Consider the following 23,054-nt stretch of genomic DNA (forward strand, 5'->3'; position numbering starts at 1 on the left):
GCTTATTTGTTACGGAGCAAAAATCTCACCATTAAAAATATAGCTAGCTATCCATCAATGTCACAATGTATTATGAATGTACATATATAGTTATTTCATCAGTCATCACTATGAATCATCAAGCATTCACTATAGTTCGTGGACACAAATTACACAGGTTCATTGAAGAGGATTCAAGGGAAATGCCTGTAAAGCTCATCTCTAAAAAAGATGAACCGGAGAACTGAGCTAGTGAAGATTATCTACGTTGGTGGAGGCAAGATCGACTATTGGCTTCATGGTAGCTATCCTCCATGTCCACAAGTCTCAGGAAGAGGATGGTAGGGTGCTATTTTTCTTATCAAATCTGGAATAAGATTGAGATATTCTTTGTTGCTCAAACAATAGCAAAGAAAAAACAACTAAATTTGCAGCAGAAGAACATCAAGAAGAAAGGATTTGTTAGTGAAAATATGCTCTCCATAATGCAGGCTGTTATATGCTTGGAAATATGGGAGCACCGGTAGATAAAAAATAATAATGAAAAAAATTCAAGCCATCTTTGATGGACTACCAGAATAATATGATTCATTTGTGAATTCAGCTATGTCAAAAACAGAATCTTAAAGACCGGCGGAAACAACTATTAATACACCTCATCTTTGCATAAGAAATTCTTGCATAAACTCTGTACCCTAAAATTGAGCGTGTTAGATTCATAAAGTATTAGCCCATTAACTAGTATTAATTTATTTAATACTTCCTCCGTTCCTATATAACTGGTATTTTAAGGTTGTTGCACGAGTATTAAGAAATAGCAATTAATATTCTTATTTTACTAAAATTACTATCTAACTTCCAATTAGACCTTTTATCTCTCTTATTAATTCTAACTTTTCAACTTTTCTACCACCAATAAATGAAGGGTACACTTGGTAAAGTAGAATTAATGCTCTCTTAAAACTTTAAAAGTATCAGTTATATAGGAACAACAAAAGAACCAAAATAGTATCACTTATTTAGGAACGGAGGGAGTACTATCATAACTACTAGTTTCTCCATGGGGTACCCCTTCTACACGTTAGTGCAAAAGGCCCGGCTGCCGGAAATTGCATGTTTGAAAATTTTTCTACGATTGATTATAAACCTAAAATTAAATATGGGGATAAGCTTCTGGGTGACAAAATTGATTCTAAGAAAAAAGAAGTTGATAAACATGCTACAAAAGGTCCTAGTGGATCAATACCAGTAAATGGCAGCAGTCAATCTTTGTACACCAGATTGGAAGCTCTTTCCCTTGGGTGTGTATTCATATGGCAGTCAAAAGTAGCCTGATTTACAGCCTTTTTGACTCCATAGGAAGCGAGAGAAGCAATAGAAAAGGAAGGCCACTATCCCCACCCCACTAATGTCAAATTTCTACTTAATTGAAAAACCCAACTCCCTACCTTCACATAGTAACTAAACAGTGTGTTCATGAGGCCTCTGTGCATATGGCAGCAAATAGAACATGCCAACTTGCCAGACCAATATGCCCCTCAATACTTGGACATGGATCAGCTCAGAGAATATGTATTTGCTGAATGCAGGTGGCTGACAACATTCTCTTGAGTAGAAACATTCGCCTCTGTCTGCGTAGATGACGGATAATACCCACTTCCCATTCCAGTTTGTTGACCACTGGATATCACCTCTTGTATGGCTCCTGACCTGGGGAGCGGCAGCATCATTAGATCTAAACAAAATTCACTTCACATTGGAAAGCAAAATGCACAAGTCCATAGCTCAGTAATGCTTGTTAAGAAAACAATTATGAATTTATAAATTGACTTTCATGCTTTAGTGAGGATACGGGGCAATGCTTTTTCCACTGGAATCTTAATCACAGTTTGTCATTGAATCATGTTGGAGAATTAATATAAATCCCCATCTAAGACAAAGGTTGCAGAAATAATTTAAAGGATTTCAAGGATAGGAATAAAGTTCACCCAAGAAAAGTTGAAAAAATACCCTTGATCTGAACGTGTGGCGGGGACAACTTCTTGGGGTAAGTGTGGAGTTGGAGAGTATGATGATGACTGAGCATGCGACTGCATCACAACATTGGCTTTTTGGGCTTCCTGATGTGTGTGTTGAGGATATGGTAATGATTGAGCATAATTGCTGCCCCTATTAGCCATGGAGGAGTAAGAGTCGGGTTGTTGGTTTAGGATATAGTGGTGGTTATAGTGAGGATCCCAAACCGTTTGGGCATGGCTGCTTCCTGTATTCACCACTGCAGCTGGTTGGTTAAGGATATTCTGATGTTGATGGTGAGGATCTGGCATTGATTGAACATAACCGCTATGCATAACCGTTTGGGCATGACTGCTGCCTGTATTTGCCACTGCAGAATGATAATCAGCTGGTTGGTTAAGGATATTATGATGTTGATGGTGAGGATCTGGCATTGATTGAACATAACCGCTATGCATAACCGTTTGGGCATGACTGCTGCCTGTATTTGCCACTGAAGAATGATAATCAGCTGGTTGGTTAAGGATATTATGATATTGATGGTGAGGATCTGGCATTGATTGAACATAACTGCTATGCGTAACCGTTTGGGCATGACTGCTGCCTGTATTTGCCACTGCAGAGGGATAATCAGATGGTTGGTTAAGGATATTATGATGTTGATGGTGAGGATCTGGCATTGATTGAACATAACCGCTATGCATAACCGTTTGGGCATGACTGCTGCCTGTATTCGCCACTGCAGAATGATAATCAGCTGGTTGGTTAAGGATATTATGATGTTGATGGTGAGAATCTGGCATTGATTGAACATAACCACTATGCATAGTCATCATGGAGGGATGAAGATCATGTTGTGGATGTAAGACATTAAGATGAGCGTGTTGAGAATCATGCAAAGACTGAGTGTGAAATTCAGGTTGCGGCTTAAGGATACCCTGCTGCGTATATTGAGGATGGGATAGTGTATAACTGGTGGCCGTCCTAGCTGCATAAGTTCCCTCTGGAGTAACTGCGTATACTGCTTCTGCATGAAGCTGATTCCTTGGCGCTTGGGATATCACAGAATGTTCAGCAGCTGAATTTGGAATCAATTTGTTGACTGGATAGGCCCAACCAGTAGGCTCTGCGAGCTCATTTACATGTCTGTAGTTCAACTGTCTTGGAGCTTGATTAGGTGACATCCTAGAAAAATAGGAATCCTCAAAAGACGACCTTGATGTCTGATGAAAAACATTATTCATTGGTGGCAGTGGCAATGTAGAGGGAGAGTATATCTCGTTCAAAACAGGACGTGGAGGTGCTGTTGACAATACATGTAATGGGCGAAACAATTCTAGTAGATTCCTTACCTGCAATAGAACAAACAAATTGCAACTAAAAAAGACATAGTAGTCATAACGATTTATTTTACGAAAAAAAAAGGTAAAGTAAAAAGAAAACAAAAGAAGCCTCTAATGAGTAATAATTGCAATTAAAATCAATTTGCAAGAGATTAAAATGGAACTTACTTGTCCACTGCTGAGTTCAGGATTAAATTTGTTCGAGCCTCTCTGGTAATTGTCTATAATGGCATGTTTAAAATGATTCTCTGGCAAGGGGAAACAGTCTTTGTAAATGTTGAATTTCACCTGAACAATTTTTTATAAAAAAATGAAAGCAGGCAGCTGGAAAATGGGAAAATTGAGCATTAAGCAATTAATAAATAGGGTGCATTAGATGTTGCCACCATGCAATTTTGAGTACATGAGTTATCAGAAGCACTTATTCATCAGGTGTCGAAACCTCAAAGCCTCAACTAGTTATATGACTTATGAAGTTAATTAATGAAACATTGACCAAAACAAGGAAAGATTATGAAAAACAATAAAGCCAACTAGCCAACCATACACGGGAAAAAAATAATGGTCACAACTTCAAAATAATCAATTTACAGTATGGTTAACTAGTTTACTGCCAACACTAAAACAAAGTCAATGTTAATAAGTTCCACATACACCAGAACAACCAGCAAGAGCCAAACATATTCCTCCATACGTATCTAGTCCAAGAAGCAAATCAAGAAAGTAACACTCAACAGGCAAGTTATAACCCTGAAGCATAAAAAAGTTGACCAGCTGATTCTAGAACTAGCCAAATAAATGAGTTTGAGAAAAGAGCTAATTTTTTATTATACCCAAAGGTAAGGGTAAACACTCTTAAAGGGTGACAGTACTGGAAAATTACTCCATAGTTGGTTCATCGCATCATCACCAGTATCATCTAAGCCTTTTCCCTCTATACATGAGCCAGTCTACTCCATAAAGTTCTGTCATATATTTAGTTTATAGATAAACTATTTACTGTAGAAAACCCTAAAAATGATTTGCCTATAGTTTTCTTAGGTCTCTCTCTACCCCAAACGATTGAACTGTCAATGTACATACACGCCCAAACCACCTAAGGCAAGATTACTATTAATTCTACAATAGGAGCTACCACAACTTTCTCATCACTTATGCATTTACACTGAATTGTTTAAACTGGCAAATCACTAGAAATAGTAAATACAATTGAAGCCACAAACAGCTGGGTTAAGCTACCAACACAATTTCTATAAACTACCAATTAATTCTATATACGTTATGTATGATGAATTGATTTAAAAGCTCACCTGAGCAGGAAATTTGCGACCGAAAGCGAACGGCTCAATGTTTAGTCTCCCGGTCGAGTCAGCCCTATATATGCCATAGAGAAGCTTCACATCAGTGTCAAACAGAAAAAGGAACGTCCCACGTCTGATGTTCGCCACAACATCCTTTCTCCCCGCAGGTAGCCCAAAAACTCGAAACCGGTAGCACTCTGGCTTTGTTATCCTGTTGCACATGAAAATAAAACCAGGAAGATTCTCCTCATTTTCCATGCCCTCTTCTTCTTCTTCTACTGAATAACTGCATAAATTAGTAACAGATTAACTCCTCAAATCACAGAACAATGTCATCCATGTTGATTCAAACTTACCAATTCATGGAACAAGAACATAAACCAAATAGGGAATGCTATAATTTTATGACACAGAAAATCAAGAATAGTAGGAGCCAGTCACTAAACTAGGCAAAATTGATGAACTCCATTGATCAAACTTGAAACCTCTAAGATGAATGAAACTAAGAAAAACGCGATTACAGTGAAAAACAAGGGCTATAGTGCGTGCTGAGAATGAAAATGGGAATTTGAACGCGATTCAAACGGGGCATTATTATGGAAGAAGATGAAAATGGAAGAAAGAAAGAAAGAGAGAAAGAAAGAGTGAGTTGCGTTACCTAGGTCAGGTTGAGGAAGAAGAGGAACCCAGGAACCTAGAGAGCGCGAGTTTGAAAGGAAAGGAAATGGGATTGACGATGATGATACCATGACTCAAGAAAAGACCCACAAACGAATTTATGACGCTACTTGTGTGAGCGTGCCTTGGATCCTCTTTTATTTTTTACTAAGAAATGTGTATAGCTACGAAGTCAATCTTGTTCATTCACATCATGGTGGGGCTAACTCACCTTGCGGATTTTTTTCTATGCAAGACTCGAACTTAAAACCTTACTTTAAGGGGAATCAAGCATGTACCACTTGAACCACTCACTCGTTAATTTTTTTATTATTTTAGTACTCCCTCCAGTCCTATTTATAAGCAACAAAAAAAAATTCACATAGTTTAAGAAATGTAGTTAAACTAGATAAAATGCATTAAATTTGTCTTAAATTAAAATGAACTTCCAAAATTACCCTTTGTTATTAGTGTTGAAAAGTGGAAAAGAGAGAGAATAATTAATGAGACACATTTTACAAGTTAGAATTAATAAGAGCATCATTGGAAAAAATTAATTAATATAGCTCAAACTTTCATTTGGTTCTTATAAAAAGGACCAAGATTTTTCTTCTCTTTCATGCTTATAAATAGAACCGGAGGGAGTAATGTGAAAAAACATAATAAGACTTACTTTTTTATTTTGATAAAGAATGGTTTAACACAAGGAGAGAGTGCTAAAATTGGTATACAAATGGACTCTAAGTCAATTTCATTTCATTTATATTGTTCAAAAAAAATATTCATTTCATTTTTGAAAGGAATGTCACTCTCCTATGGTGTCTCAATCTAGCGGAAAGTCTTCCCTTTCTTATATCACATCATGTAATATCATCAGCGGTGCAAACACCCTGCTGATAACTCTTCATTCTAAGCTGATATTCTCATATTGGAGACTTCAACTAACCAATAGTCATCTGATTTCAACTAACCAATAGTCCTCTACACCTAAAATTGTACTATAGTATAGCATATCTCATCTTACGTGGCTACATCTGGTTAATAATCAATTTTTATGAACCAAAAACTTATCTAATGGTAATTGATGGCCTCATTCTTTTGAAATCTTTTATAACTAGGTGCATGCACATAGATTGTTATGACCGCTACCAGCTAATCTTAAAAAGTACCCCAAAATACGATTTCAAAACCATTGTCAAATTATATAAAAACTCTTAATTTCATATTTTTCAAATTCATTGGCCAATTTTCTGGTTCATTTCTATGTTCAAAACAATTAAATATAAATTACAAATCTAGAAAGAAAAAAAAAAGACGAAACATGGCAAGATTAAAAAAAATAGTAATTATGATATCTATAAACACTACAAAGGGAGAAGCTTAAGCTTACTGTTCACTTTGAGTGTTTGTTTCGGTGTATGCTGGTCCATGACAAGGGGGTATGTTGTGTCCTTTTGTGGAATTTTTTAAGGGAAATATCAATGTGCTTTGACTTTTTGTAATAGATGTCGGTTCAAAAAATACTTTATAGGACCCAGAACTGAGTTGTTCAAGAACTATGGAAGGAAAATCTTTTTTCTACGCAAGAAATTGTCAGAGTGCAAATTGGATGATAAAATCTATTAAAAATCAGTGTATCTGAATATATAATATATATATATATATTTAGTTACTTAAATTATTTAAATAGACGTATGATTAGTAAATTTAAAAATAATTATTTCTATGTATTTGAAAAAAAATGTAATAGAAAATAATTAATTAAAAAAGGTCAAACTAGAAATAAATAATATGCGGAGATATTATTGCAGTAGGTTGGGCAGATTAGGTTTGAATGGTTTATTTTGTAACATGTATTGCTTATCTCTCGCAACTGTGTTCGACGGCTCCAACTCGCTAAGGTCATGAAGATTGATTAACGTTTAGAATTATGGATGATTTAAATGTTTGAATCGTTTTATTGGTTGATTGAGGGTATTGATTTGAGGTTCCTTCTTTAATTTGTGTTATTTGGGTTGAATTTGTCGATAGATTGGTTTTGAAGATTATGTTAGTTTTAATGAAATTTTGTTGGTATAAAAGAGTAAATCAATTTTTTATGTTGGGTGTGATGTCAGAGTCAGAGGCTGAATTGCTTTTTCTGCTTGAACGGTGTTTGAGAATGCTTTTAGGTTCTTTTGATTTGTAGCTTCAGTTTTGGTGCGTATCTGATGCAGTGAAATTTAAAGATTTTATGTTTATGTGTGTGTGTTTTACTTTATTGGAATATCATGTACTTTGAAAAACTTTTGGTGCGTAGGATTTTTTTACTGGTACAGACTGTTTTGATGCCTATATAAGCTTCTTGAATTGTCATTGTGTATGTTGACAAGTACAAATACATTAAGAAGAATTTCTTCCCAAGTTTTTGATATGTCTTCTGCTTCTTCATTTGATTCTGTGTTGTCTCTTTGTCCTCCAAACCATAATTGGAGAATCAAAGTTAGGGTGGTTCGTATGTGGATTGCTGATTCTTATGTTGGAGACAAACAACCTGTGGCAAGGGAGCTCATATTGGTGGATGAATGTGTGAGTATAAATTGAATTAAAGCTGTGTTATTTTGTTTGGGTGTGAAAAATATTTGATGGGGTTTTGTGTTTGTCTTTGCAGGGTGGAAAGATTCAAGCTACCATAAGGAAGTTGTTGTTTAGGAAGTGGGCTGAGTTAGTAGTTGAAGGAAATGTGTATGTGATCACTTTCTTTCATATGATTCCAAATGTTGGTTCTTATCGCCCCACTGAACATGGTTTTAGGATTTTATTTAATTGCAAGACCAATATGACTCCTTGTGAAAGTAGTATCATACCAAGGTGGGGTTTCTCATTTAAGGATAGTGAGAAATTGAATGGGAATGGTGTGCAGCCAGAGTATTTAGTAGGTAAACATTTTTTTTTATGTCGAATATGTGATTGTTTGTCTAATGTTTCAACAAATGATGTAAATCTTTTTGTGTAGATGTTCTCGGATTGGTCACTTCAGTCTCTGATCTGAGGACCTATGTAAAAGAAGGAATTTCCACTAGGATGATGTTGCTAGAGATCAGTGATGAGAAGTATGTGAATGTTGTTCAAATTTGATGGTTTTATGTAGCAATTTAGATAAATTGATGAGCTAACAATTTTGTGTGATTTAAATAGGGGAAAAGTTGATTGTGCTGTCTTTGGGGAATATGCTGATTCTGTTTCTGAATACTTTTCTGCCAATAGAAATGAAAAACCTATTGTTGTTTTTCAGCTTGCTAAGTTGAAAACCTTTCGAGGTTTGAATTACAATTACACGAGTTATTACATTTTACTTTTTATCTGTTTTGTTGTAGTTTCAATTTGTCAATTATTTCTTCCTATGTTGTGTTAAGTTGTAACTTTGTTTTTTAGGCAAAAGTGTTGTGCAAAATGTCATGAAAGCTTCTAGGATTATCTTTAATCCTGCTATTGCTGAAGCCATCTCATTCATGGATAGGTATGCAAACTGTATTTTTTTTTTATATTACTTTGGTTCATGATAGTATGTGTAATGAATTGTTTTCTCTTCAAGGATTGCTATAATTGATTTCAAAATCAATGAACCTGTTGGGCTCATCTACACTCCTAAGCCTGCTGTCCCTGTGTTTGAAGATTTTGTCAGCAACAATCCGAAGAAGACAATTGCTGAGTTGAATGAAAGTATTGAGGTATTTATTGTGTGTCATTGGTGTTTGCAGAATGTTTTATAATCTGTTATTGGGTTAGGGATTTGTGTTGTTTTTGATAGTCCATTTTCTGTAGGATGGAATTTCCATTGTGCTAGGAAAGGTTGTTAGTTTATTGCAAGATGACCAATGGTGGTACTTTGCTTGCAAGTGCCACAAAGGGGTTGCTTATGATGATGGCTTATACTATTGTGGTGCATGTATGAAACATGTTATTGATGTTATCCCAAGGTTTGGTTTTCAATAAGATATATTGCATCTTTTACTGTTTGTAGTCAAGGTTTTAATATATTTTTATGTGGTTGTTTTAGGTATAAGATCAAGATTGAAGTTAGTGATGGTACTGGTTCTGCAAGCTTTGTTTTGTTTGACTTTGATGCTCAGCATCTCTTAATGAAGTCATGCAAGGAGCTGTTGGCATATGTGAAGGTATTATATCATTGGTTTAGTGTTGGTAGTATGTGGCTACATTTTCAGGGTGTTGGTTATCATGTGTATGACAAGAATGCTATTGAAGTTTTACTGGTCATTAATTGAATATTTTATTGCTATTGATAATAGGATCCAAAGTCTGCGGAGTTTCCTTCAATGATAGAAGATATATTGGTTGGTAGAGAAATGCTGTTTAAAGTTGAGAAGAAGTCAAACACTGTTTTTCAATATGATGATTCTTATCGCATTAAGAGGGTTTGTGATGAAGCTGCTGTGATGGAGGCCTACAAATCAGATGCTAATGCTGTGGTGCCTAATGTGGTATATTGTTAGTTGTTTTATTTCTATCTGCAATAAGTTTAATTTTTATATAATGGATGAAATTAAGAAAATTGCAATGTGATGGGTTTAATTGGTTGTAGGTTGAATGTTTTAATGCTGCCCCTGTGGTGAATCTATCTGAGGAAAAGGATTTGTCCCAGTGTCCTGTTCAGTCATCTGAAATTTCGACACCGGAGGTTTTGACTCCTTCACTTGCTGCAGGTCCATCTTATGTTGGATGCTCTGGGAATTTGTTCAAGAGGAAGGTTGGGGATGATGTGGCCAAAGTTTGTGAACTTTCCAAACTTAAGTTGAAGCAAGTTAAAATGGAGAAAGAGTAGTGAATTGTGATCAAGATACACCACTGGCATATTGTGTTAGACTTTAAGTAATCATGTATTTATGGAGTCTTTTAAGAATTGAATAAGTGGTGGTATTTGAGTTGTTGGTCTGTTGTTGTAAATGTTGAAACACCTTAGGTGTTTTGATGTAGTTTGTTGTCGTTGGATTGATGTGTTTTCTACAGTTTGAACTATGTGATTATTATTATGTTGATTGTAAACAATGTTATGTTATCTTCAATATTAAGTGGTGTATTATTTGTGGAGAAATATTGTTATTTTTTATATGGATTTATCATCAGTGAGTTATGGTTATATGTGTTGTGTAGTGAGGTACTTTGTTAGGCAATTATCAGGTTGGGCTCCTTTAATGAATTATTTTATATGTTTAATATTTATTGTTTAACTACTATGTTAAATACTTATAACAACAGGTTGTGTTTGGTTGAGTTATTAAAACTATTTGTTAAACACTTAAAATTAGAGTGTGATTAGTTTGTGTTTTCAGGGGTAAAAGTTGTTTGGTAACCGTAGGTTTTTTTTTCTGGTTTTCTTTAAATCCAATAGAGGTAAATGTTATGAAAGACTCTCTATATCCTGATGCATTTGTTGGATTTTATATTAGAAATGTGAGATTATAAAACATTGTATTGGAAATTCTGATATGTATGCCAGTATTTGTATTTAAAGTCAAATCGGATTTGTTGTTTATTTAAAGAATTTAAGGATTAAGAACTTAGATCTTAATTATGTAGTGGTTTTCACAATATGAGTATACATATATATATTAGTTGAATAAGAGTTAAATTTTTATGTTTGTAGTGTTTATGTTTTGGTATTATATCATATAATTGAATTATGATATTTTTTGTGAAATTTTGTTGATACTATTAGGTTAAAAAATACTAATTTCTGTGAAATAAAAAAAATTAGTTATTCAGTCTAGAAGTGTAAAAATTATATGGTAACTATATTGTTATTTTTTTTTTTTTATAAAAGTCAGCGAAGATGCTGTTGAATTATTTTGTAATTTATAGGAATATCATAACAAACTTTAAAAGGTTAGAGTGGTTAAGATTTGAAGGAAATCATTCAGGAGGAAATTTCAAATTTCGTGGGGAAATATTTTTTAAGTTTTATAATGTTGATTTTTTTTAACTTTTTATGTTGAAGTTAGTTTAAATTTTTTAAGTGGAAGTTAATATATATTATTTAAACTGTGCTGCTTAGAAATTAATTGGATGGTTTAGTATTTAAAAAAATAAATGATAAAAAATAAAAAATCAAATCACGCGTTTAGGTATTTGGGTGTTGTTGGGGAAACCTTTGTTTTCACTCTGTTTGTGTTGAAGGGTAAGATTTTATCGTGTTGCTTATTGTTTGGAATTTGTTGAGTGGATTCAAGTCTTTTCTTGCTATGATGAAGAAATTCGATGGGGTTCAATGTGGATTGCAATAGAAAGGTTATTCTGGTATTAGAAACGTTGGACTTGTGGAATGTTTCGAATTGGAAAGCTACAGGTAAGGGTTTTAATCCTTTTTAAGTAGAGACTGGGTGGATGTTTTTGTATAATGTTGTATTTGATTGAGGTTATTTTTTAGTTTGTACTTTATATTGATAAGGTTTTGTTCAGTTTCTAAGAAAACTGTAGCTGTCTTCCAAATTTGAGTTATGCCAAAAATTACCCTTTTGTTATTGCATAAAATAAAATTAGCCTTTTGTGAAGTGGATGTGCAATGTTTATAAAAGTATGGAGGTACTTTAAGAGATCAGGCAAAGTATATATGATAAGTTTCCTGTTTTGTAAAAGTGAATCAGTACCTTTGTAGAAGTTATAAGACCACAGTTTGCTATTTTTTGAAACCACTAATGAGTCAGAGTTTTGTGAGCTATAAAAGGTTCATTTTGAGGACTTATTGGTTTTTAATTGCTCTACTCTTAACTAAATGGATAGAATTTCTGATATCTGCCCTCCAAGTGTTAGATGGTGTATCAGAGTGAGAGTGATGCGTAGATGGACTCTACCAGTTATCCAGATGAAACAAGAAGTTTGTTCATTGCATATGGTATTCATGGATCAACAAGTAAGAATTTCGACATTAGAATTATGATCAACATGTATATGTATAATTTGTGTAATGTGGTGATATTTATGTATATACTTTGAAAAATTCTTAGAGTGTGTAACATGATTTTTTGTATTTATGCAGGGTAGCAAAATTGAAGTCTCATTGAGTAAGGCTATGTATCGCAAATGGGCTGAAAAATTTGTTGAGGGGAATGTATATGAGATATGCTTTTTTAATGTTCTTCCTGTGAAGGGTTGTTATCGTGCTACTAACCATCCTTATAGGATTCTTTTTAGCAAGAAAACCTCTGTTGTTCAATGTGAGTGTGATTTTATTCCAAAGTTGGGGCTATGTTTGAAATCATCTGAACAAGTTACTGCCTTGAATTGTGATCCTGATTTCTTAATTGGTAATTATATTTTTTTGGTCTTTTTTCATTTTCTTAAAAGCATGGACCTATGGGGTGGTATTTCAATCTTAATATGTTTGCCTAATTATATTAGTTTACTGTTTCATCTTTGATGTTTTTTCCTACAGATATGGTTGGATTATTAACCGCGGTGTCTCCTGTTAGGGTGTGTCATCAAAGAGGGGTGTCTGTGGAGATGATGATAGTGGAATTGCTGGATATGAGGTAATTGGTTTTGTCATGAGCTTCAGTTTTTAGTTTTATTTGTTTATGTTGCTTTCAGTTTCAAGAAATTTTTGATGTCATTTGAGTTTATGTTTTCATGCAGAGGTAAACTTCCATTTGTTTTGCTTGGGGATTCTGTTCAGTGTGTTTTGGAATTTTTGTTGTTGCATGGCAATCAGAAGCCTGTTGTAGTTGTTGAGTATGCAAAGATTAATGGATTTGAAGGTATAGTAATATTGGTGGTATCAATTGTCATATTGTAGTGTTAGTGGGTAATTAAAAAATATTTGATGATTTTTTAGGAGAGAACTTACTGCAGATAGTAGTACCTGTTTCAAAGATATATATGAATCCAGATGTGCAGGAGGCAAAATCCTTCATGAGTTGGTACTGTGTTATATGTGATACTTTTTAATTTTATGGAAAATACATGAGGTGCTTTTTTTGATTTAGTATTTTGAGTTCAGGGTGTGTGGTAACGTGCTTGATTTTGGTGGACCTATCCGGGAGATAAGTAAAGAAGATGATTGTTACCGGATGTTTAATGACTTGGTTATTAGGTATCCTAATAAGGTAAACTGTTTGAAAACTCATGTGTACTTACAGTTATTAAAATGAGTTCCTTTTATATTTGAAAATAACATTGATTTAATAATGGTTGTATAGGAAGGTCAGTATGTTGATTGTGCATCTTTTAGGGAGTATCCATTGTTACTAAGTGAAGTCAATGAATTTGAAGATGAGGTTGCCTGTAAGGATTCAAACCCAGAAAGGAAATTGTGGGAATTTGGTTTTTGTCAGAATATGGATTCTCATTGTGTTTCTCTCTTTTGGCGGAAGACTTTTTTTGTGAGTTGATCTACACCAATGTAATATTATAGTGGAATTGTGTTTGTATATTGTTGACATAATGTGTTTGTTCTTTCTTATTGTCTTTGGTAGGGATCAAGCTTGCAATTTGCTGAATTTGAAGAAGAGTTTGATGATGTTGAAGATTTTATTTTGTATCTTGATTCCCAAAGGGATTCCTCTAGATTTGATGGATTATCCAGTTCTAAGGATGAGAATAAATCAAAAAGGCTGAAGGGATTTGATGGCTTTGAAGGGTTTTCAATTAGGGAATGTAGTGACTGCAAAGTTTAGTATTTTGGGGTGTATTTTTGTGACCATGTTTATTATTTGTATGAAATTTGAATGATTAGTATGTGGCTGTGTGTTTTTATGTATTTGGTATAACATGGTTATCATTGGGGATTTAAGGTCAGGTTGTATTGTAAAATTGTTGTTTTATTAATGAGTAGTGTTACTTTTTGGTATCATTTAAGATATTCATAAGTTGGTCTTACTTCCATTGAATTATTGTCTATTTTTTCTTTCACATAATTAGACGGACAATGCTCTATGGTGGAAGAATTTTAATATATATAATTAATTATATGTGGGTGTTCATACAATTTTTGTGTTAAATAGATGTAAATGAAATAGTAGAACATATTTAAAATTGAAGTGAAATCAATGATTTATGACTTTTATTTTGTTTGAGTTTATAGATCGTCAGTATATGTTTTTTAATATAATATCACAAAGAGAAAAAATATGATAAACTAATAATTTTAGAGGTTTCGATTCTCTATATTCATCAGAAGTCCAAATTTTTTAAGAAAAATAATGTTGTTAAACTAAAAGATTCAATTTATCCCATTGTTCATTTTTTATGATATTAATTAGAATCTTTTTCCTATTGTTATGTAGAAGATAAAAGAAACCACTGGATAATTAGTTTCTTTTGTGTAAAATAAAATACTTAAAGCGATATATATGTGATTAAAATAATTTTAGCTTAACAAATTTAGTTTTGAGTTTCAGAACAAGTATTTTGGTTGTTGCATAATTTTTTTTTTTTATAAAAGCAAGTAACAAGTCATTAAGAAATTATCAATTTCAGATTTAATTTGAATTTCTTATATCAACTTTTTTTGTATCTCTAAGTTTATTAAGGTTTATAAATTATACTTTAGTAAAAAATGAAGAAGGCATGTGCGAAAAAATTGTTAAATGTATTAATATTTTTTGGGTCGCAATTTATGTAGTTTTTTTAATATAAATGTAGATATTTTATTAAAATGTAGTATCTAATATTTGTGTTTTGGGTTTAGTTTTCAAGAAGAAATGAAGGTAATCTAATTTGGCTAACTTAGGTTTGTGTGTGTTTTGTAAAAGGAGTTTGGGATTAGGTTTAGTTGTATTATCTGGTTAGGCTGGTGAGTGACACTTATATACAACGTGTTTCACTAGGAGTTGTCAAGAGAAGCTGTCGGTGGTTTTAGAAGCGGTTTGTGGTTCCAGAGGTTTGCAGAAATATCTTTTCTGTTTCGATAAAGATGGAAGATTTTGTTAATGGTTCCATCTTCTATTTTTGTATGTGTGTGTCAGGTGAGGGCCACTTTAGCCTGTCTTTTGTTGTCATTTGGAGTTAACTATGATTAGATATGTTTATGGATATCCAATGGATTTTGTGTTTTCTTTTAAGTTGTGGAAACAAGTAGAATGATTTGGAAGGACAATCTTTGCTTTTTATCTACCAATCAGAGAGGAGTTGAACTGATGCATGTCTGTTAGAAGATTTATTTTATAAGTAGGAGTAAATATAAGTGTAGTTTTTTTGTTAGATGGTGACTAGAAACTGTTGGCATGCAAATTCATTTTGGGTTTAGTTAATCTTACATGTCTGCTAACTACAGGTTACACTAACTAAGCATGTTATTTGTTATATGTATTTATTCTGGTGTGAATATCTGTCAAGCACTGCAACGCACGGTAACTGTTTGTTAAAATGTGTGAGCAGCCAAAAAAAAGTTCACCACTTACTTTTGGATATTAATCATCCATACATTTCAAAATTTAGATAGCCCGCCTAATTTTCCCTATAAAAGGTACTTCCATGTAAGTTTTATTGTTAGTGTTGAGTGGCTTATTTTTTTGTTCATCCTAATTTAAAAGAATTCCGTTTGTGTTTAATCATGGATGATTGTGTTTCAATGGGTGTTGTCAGATCTTTATGTCCACCATCTCAAATTTGGAGGGTAGTTGTTAGAGTTATTCGTCTTTGGGTTACCTATTCTAAGAATGGTTCTGAAGAACCAAAAACTGTTGAAATGGTGTTGATGGACCATTATGTAAGTGAACAAGAATCAGTTTATTCTAAAATGTTTGGGGTGTATGGTTATATGTATTTGGAATGGGTTTTTTAAATTTATGATAGGTTTCTTGTGTTTTACGTTTGTATGCTGAAAAAATAGTTGGAGTAGGTTGTAACAGATGTAAAAATGATGAAACAAATGTTGGTGACTAAAGTTTGTTTTGATGAGAAACAAATTTAGTGAAGATTTCATGCATGCTGTGTTTTATGTCTTTCAAGTGTTGAACTTGAATATCTATACATCTTTTGAAGTCGTGGGAACATTTGGGGTACATGAATAGTTGATGAAATTTAAATTTTTTGTATAGGAAAAAAAGTGACATGTTTATTTTGGTATTTTTCTTACTATATTGAATTAGAAGTTATGTTCTTTTTGTTAATTTTTTTAGGGTGGCAAGATCCAGTGTTCATTAAGAAAGGAGATGTTTGTGAAGTGGGGTGATAAGTTTGTTGAAGGAAATGTTTATAAGATAACATTTGGGCGTTTAATTCCAAATATGGGAGCTTATCGTGCTACTGACCATCCCTATAAGATGTTTCTAATTGAGAAATCAAGTGTGGTATCGTGTGAAATATCTAAAATTTCATGGTGGGGTTTATCACTCAAGAATTCTGAAGAAGTTAGAAGGATTGGTTGTCAATCTGATTACCTTCTTGGTATGTGTATTGGATTCTTTTAGTCCATTTTGTTTATAGTGTTGAGCTTTAATATCTGTTTTCAGCTCACAACCTGATTTTTTCTGGATTATTTATTAGTCTAATTAATTGTGGTATGTATTTTAGATTTCATCGGGTTATTGACTAACATCATTGAAGAAAGGACATGTGTGAAGAAAGGAAAAATGTCAAAAATGATGATAATAGAACTTTGTGATGACAAGTAATAATTTATCCCTTAGTCTTATCATTTATGTTAAATTTTTTATGTTCATGTTTTGTTAGTTATTGATTTCATTTGTATATTAATTTGTGAATGTTTTTTAACAGGGGAAAAGTTGAATGTGTGCTGTTTGACGACCATGCAAAATTTGTCACTGATTATGTTTCTTTACATTCCAATGAGGAATCTATCTTGGTGTTTCAACTTGCTAAAGTCAAAAAATTTAGAGGTATTGAAATGTAGTTCATTTATTAATAAGTGATATGTATGAACTGGTGTATATGATTGTGGAGAAAATTCTGTAAGTGTGAATATAAGTACTAATGTGAGTGTATACTTTGTAGGTCAAAGTGTCCTACAAGGTGTGGTTGGAGCTTCTAGACTGAGTTTCAATGCCCAAATTCCAGAGGTTCTTTCATTTTTGAATGGGTAGGCCATATTTTGAGTTGCTTATTCCTGGATTTCTTATAAATTGTTTCTATCTGATATGTTCTTGTGTGTAATTGTAGTATTGCATTGCATGGTTTCTCTGATGATGATCCAAATGAATTTAATGTCAATGAAGATGGGATTTCAATGGTTGATGATTTTATCAATAATTATCCTAGGAAGACTATTAAGTCATTGATTGAGACCAAAGAGGTGATTGTTCTACTTAAAATATTTTGATGTCTAAAAAAAGTTCAGGTTAATACATGTAATGAATTTATGAACTTAATGACCTAGAATTTATTACTGTTGTATGAAGTTTTATATTTTTTTTTGCAGGATGGAGATTTCATAATTAAGGCAAAGATTGTTAAAATTTTACAAGAAGATGGTTGGTGGTTCTTGGCATGCTTGTGTGATCGTGCTGTCATTATTGAGGACGATTTTTATTATTGTAGTGCATGTTTCTGCCGAGTGAACTATGTGTGTGCTAGGTCGGTTGCTTACTAATGTACCTATGTGATTTATGCAAAGTATATTTTATTTATAAATTTTATGATTGTACTCTTTGAATCAACTGTATTTTCTTTTGTTTTTAGGTTCAGGATTAAGGTACAAATATTTGATGGTTGTGATTCGATTGACATCGTCATGCCTGATCCAGTTGTTGAAAATCTGCTTAGTAAATCATGTAGGGATGTGCTGAATGAGATTGTGGTAAGAACTTTAGCGGTTTTAACTTATGATATTTACAAGTATGCTAAGTTCACATTTGTAATGTAAATTAGGGATTTTATTAAATATCTGAATTCTGCAATGTGTAGGATCCAAACAAGTCTGAGGTGTGTCCTTTGATTGAGCCAGGCTTGGTTGGCATAGATATGTTGTTCAAGGTTGAAAAGAGAATGATTAACCTATTTCACTATGAAGATCCATACCATGTGAAGCGCATTTGCAATCAAGCTGAAATAATTGATCTGTTTATGTTGAATGAAGCTATGGAAACCCCAGTTTTGGTGGGTTATTTTGACATAGTTGTTTCATTTTATAGTTAATATTACTATACAAATATTGTAGTTTATGCTGATATAATGAATTCCCTGTTTTTAGGCTAAGTTTCCTGGATCTTTTTCTGCTGTGAGTGTTGAGGACTATGATTTTGATATGGACTTTCTACTGAGTCCTGTGGATTTTCTACCAGCAGTGGAGAAGCCAAAAAGAGTATTTAGTGTAACTGAGTATGGCAGTTGTTCTAAGTCTTATAAGAGAAAGTTGGAAGAAGAATTCGATGAGCAAATGGATAATCATCGTGATAAGGGGCAAGAGTGGATGTGTGGAGGGGTTTAGAACTTTGTAGGTTCCTATTGTATTAGGAATGATTTCATGTGTTAATTTGTTAAAAGTATGGGTATGTCTTTTTGTAAACCATACAAATGTTTATTTGCTATAGTACATGCTTAAAGATCTGAAGCATTATTAGGTGGGTTGTAGCTTCTTAAGTTTTGTCGTATCTTATTTCCAATGATGTAATTTTGTAATGCTGATGTGCTAAATTACCTCCTTGGTAATTGTAAGATACATTGACCTATGTTTAAATTATGAATGAAGGAATATTAATGTTTACTTGTGTTGATTCTGTTATGTTTTATTACGATTCTGTGTATTCAAAATATTGTGAAAATACTGCACTCATTTGGTAATAATTATGTGGCCGCAGAAGTTTATTCATTTTGGTAAAATGGCAGCAAACTTGTGGAGTGTGTATCCAGTTTGTTGTACCTTATTGGAGGGTGGTATAATAAGTTATAGTTAAGCAATTGATGGTTACTTTAAGTAATGTTGATTCAATACTTTTTAGGAGGTATAACAGAATGGTGAGTTTGTAAATAAAGTGTTAGGCTATAATATTTCAAGCTTTTAAGCATGAGTGATACTTTTTGACATTGAAAATTAGTGTAATATGCAATAGGTAGGACAGGTGTGAAATGAAAGTTAAAGTCACATAAAGTTAAATATCAGAACAATGGTCTTTTGAGTACAGTTAGAGTTGTGATTTAAGGGTAGAGTCTATTTATAGTTATAAATGACTTCATTTGTATGCATTCGTGTAGTTCTGTTCCTTTGCTCCCCTTCTCTGTGTCCCAATATTGCTGAGATCTAGATGACTTGAATCAAAATTGTTTTGACTTTGAAGGTACTTGGCAAACTGGTTAAGTGTAGTAGTGAAAATATGAATGCTGATAAGGGTGTGGCTGAAGGCTTTAAAGGAGTCAAACGGGGCCGTGGAGGTGAAATCATATGTTTTCTTCCCATATCATTTGGATTGTATTATAGGTTTTAATTTTGTGATTATAAACTTGATGGATATTTGTGTGCTATATATCTATAGGTTATGAAGAGGATCATCGTTCTAAAGTTGAGGAGATGAGTAAGAGAGTTAAAACAAATTTTATTTCAAGACCTCGCAGCTCTATGGTCAAAGGTAGTGTGATAAACAGGTGGTGGGATCCAAATAAGTCTTCTTTGAGCATGTCTTCATTTGATGGTGCATGTTCGTCAGATTACATGATGCTTGGTATGTATATTGAATTGATTTCTTTCAAAGTAATATTTAATATATATGGTCTAAGTCGTGAGATTGAGGTTCATGAAGTGTTTGGTGAAATGCATTAAAATTATCTATGGGTTAAGGAATTCAGATTCTTATTGATTTTTTTTATTATATGTAAGCTATCTGAGAAATATATAAGAATTAAAATTGATTTCAATTGTATACAGATTAAAACAGGATGGATCTTCATATTTTATAATTTAGAAGCATCGAGTATAGAAATATTATTTTGGCGTTTACTAACTGTTAATAATATAAATTTAGAGTGTCCTAAACCTTAATTTGTCCCATGTTTACTAATAAAAAAAAATTAGAATGTCCTAGAAAGAGAGTCCGTAATTTTAGTTTGATCAAAAACATATTTAAGTGATTTTTCTTTCATTTATAAGACATGAAAAAGTGATCAAATTTTGATATTGTAGATGAAATGGGATCACAAGTTAGTAGTAAGTCTAATGATGATGAGGAATCATCAAGTGAAGAAGAAGATGAGTTGCCTTATGAAGTCACTTCCAACGAGTTTGAAGGTAATCATAGTTCATTAACTTTATTCTTGTGTTTCATTGGTTTGATATTAATTTTTTTTATATGGGTAGAATATGCTGATATTGGGGACATGAAGTATAGTTGCCAATATTGTGGCGCTTTGCATTGGTTTGCTGAAAGAACTGGAAATACCAAAATAACTAATCCAACAAAGTTTATGACATGTTGTCTAAAAGGAAAGGTATTAATTCCATTCCTTCAGAAGGCACCGGCACTATTATGGGAGTTAGTAATGGGCCATGATGTGCGAAGCCGCAATTTCATAGAAAACATCAGGTCCTATAATAGTGTATTCTCCTTTACCTCTTTTGGTGGCAAAATAGAAACTGGTCTTAATAATGGAGGTGGGCCGCCACAATTTGTGATCAGTGGACAAAACTATCATCGAATTGGTAGTCTATTACCAAAGATTGGAGAAAACCCCAAATTTGCGCAACTTTATATATATGATACCCAAAATGAAATTCAAAATAGGAGTCGGCATTTCAGGTACATTTGCAAAATCTTTATTTAATTTTAATGTGTAATTTTTAAACTAATGAATTAAATATTTTGAAGTTAATTATTTTTTATTGTTATTATGTAGAAATGTAGATAAAAATGGTGGGTTAAATGAGTCTTTGATCAAAGATTTGGGGGATATGTTTGATAAGTCAAATGTCTTGGTTCATTCATTTCGGATGGCTCGAGACTTTATTAGCCAAAATCCAAGTTGCAAAGTCTCTTTGAGATTGTTTCGAGATCGACCAAAGGATCCTAGGGTATATAATTTACCAACTGTTGATGAAGTAGCTGCGCTTATTGTGGGTGATTTTGATTCAACTGATTGTGGCCGCGATATTGTAGTTAGTGGTGTTGATGGAATTCTTAAACGAATTCATGAGACACATCCATCATTTTTACCATTACAATATCCTTTGCTTTTCCCTTATGGAGAAGATGGATATAAAGAAGACATTAAATTTCGTGATGATGGAGATAGGCGTGTATTTAAAAAGAGAGTGCGAGTTTCTTTGCGAGAATTTATTGCTTTCAGATTACATGAAAGAGTTTTTGAGGATTCAATGATCTTATGTTGTAGAAGGTTGTTTCAACAATTCTTGGTCGATTCATATTCAATGATTGAGGCACAAAGGTTATCATATATTAAAGCTAATCAGAAGACTATTCGTCGGGATTTTTTATCGGGGTTAGAAGAAGCAGTTAATCGTGGAGATCTTGATCCGAAATCTATTGGTACTAGAATTGTTTTGCCTTCTTCATTCACAGGTGGTAGGAGATACATGTTCAACAATTGTCAAGATGCAATGGCTATTTGCAAATTTTATGGTTATCCAGATTTGTTCATTACTGTTACTTGCAATCCTAAGTGGCCTGAAATACAAAGACATGTTTCTAAAAGAGGGTTGAATGCATATGATCGCCCTGACATAATTTGTAGGGTTTTTTCGGGTGAAGCTTGACCAATTAGTGGCTGACTTAAAGAAAGGAATATATTTTGGCAAAGTGAGCGCTGGTATGTGTAATGTTTATTTTTTATTTTGTTGATTATTTAGTATCTAATTGGTCATTTAAAATTGATATGAAATTTATTATCTGTTTTGGATGATGTATAGGTATGTATACTATTGAGTTCCAGAAAAGGGGTTTACCGCATGCTCATATTCTTCTTTGGTTAGCCCCAGGGTCAAAGCTGAATACTCCCGAAATGATTGATTCTTTCATATCAGCTGAGTTACCTGATCCCATTGCATTTCCAAATTATTTGATGTTGTGTCTACATATATGCTTCATGGTCCATGTGGTATTAGTCATAAGAAGTCTCCTTGTATGGTTAATGGTCGTTGTTCTAAGTATTTTCCGAAAAAATATGTCCAGAAGACATCATTTGATTTGGATGGGTACCCTGTCTATCGCAGAAGAAATACTGGTGTGTCTTATGAAAGAAGAGGGGTCCACTTAGATAATGGCTATGTTGTGCCTTATAATGCCAAATTGTTAATGAAATATCAGGCTCACATAAATATTGAATATTGCAACAAATCTAATTGCATTAAGTACTTATTTAAGTATATCAATAAGGGTGTTTGATCGTGTGACAATGTCGATGAGTAATAAAGTTGATGAAGATGAAAAGGAGGTTGAAGTTGATGAGATTCAACAATATTATGATTGTCGATACTTATCACCTTGTGAATCTGCATGGAGATCATTGTCTTTTGATATTCATCACCATTGGCCTCCAGTTCAAAGATTGACATTTCATTTGCCAAAACAACAAGTCGTTATATATGGTGATGAAGAGCCTCTTGATATAGTGGTTAATCGGAAGAAAAATGAAGAAACTATGTTTACTGCTTGGATGGTTGCTAATAGAAGGTATGAACAAGGTAGACATTTAACATATGCCAATATCCTAAATTCTACGTATATGATTCTAAGCAGAAAGAATGGAGACCAAGGAAAAGAAGATTTTCCATGGAAGGATGAACTTTATACCCATTGGATGTGGTGAACTACATTATATGCGAATTCTTTTGAACTTGCAATGTGGATGCCAAAGTTAT

General features: G+C 33.2%; 2 protein-coding genes across 2 annotated transcripts; one reads left to right on the forward strand and one right to left on the reverse strand.

Annotated features, from left to right (window-relative positions):
• Window positions 1-1,150: 1,150 nt before the first annotated feature.
• On the reverse strand, window positions 1,151-5,425 carry LOC130716484 (uncharacterized). Its single transcript, XM_057566517.1, has 5 exons — window positions 5,298-5,425; window positions 4,649-4,925; window positions 3,507-3,626; window positions 1,990-3,347; window positions 1,151-1,689 (listed from the first exon to the last, which is right to left on the reverse strand). The coding sequence occupies exons 2-5, from the start codon at window positions 4,895-4,897 to the stop codon at window positions 1,536-1,538; spliced, it is 1,881 nt and encodes a 626-aa protein (XP_057422500.1). The 5' UTR covers window positions 4,898-4,925; window positions 5,298-5,425; the 3' UTR covers window positions 1,151-1,535.
• A 1,696-nt stretch (window positions 5,426-7,121) lies between these two features.
• On the forward strand, window positions 7,122-10,388 carry LOC130716500 (replication protein A 70 kDa DNA-binding subunit C-like). Its single transcript, XM_057566518.1, has 10 exons — window positions 7,122-7,864; window positions 7,947-8,214; window positions 8,292-8,388; window positions 8,474-8,595; window positions 8,711-8,795; window positions 8,871-9,006; window positions 9,101-9,255; window positions 9,336-9,453; window positions 9,586-9,777; window positions 9,879-10,388. Exons 1-10 carry the CDS (start codon window positions 7,658-7,660, stop codon window positions 10,116-10,118), a joined length of 1,620 nt encoding a protein of 539 aa, XP_057422501.1. The 5' UTR covers window positions 7,122-7,657; the 3' UTR covers window positions 10,119-10,388.
• The last annotated feature ends 12,666 nt before the right edge of the window (window positions 10,389-23,054 follow it).

This window comes from Lotus japonicus, chromosome 1 (assembly GCF_012489685.1).
Source record: "Lotus japonicus ecotype B-129 chromosome 1, LjGifu_v1.2".
NCBI lineage: Eukaryota > Viridiplantae > Streptophyta > Magnoliopsida > Fabales > Fabaceae > Lotus > Lotus japonicus.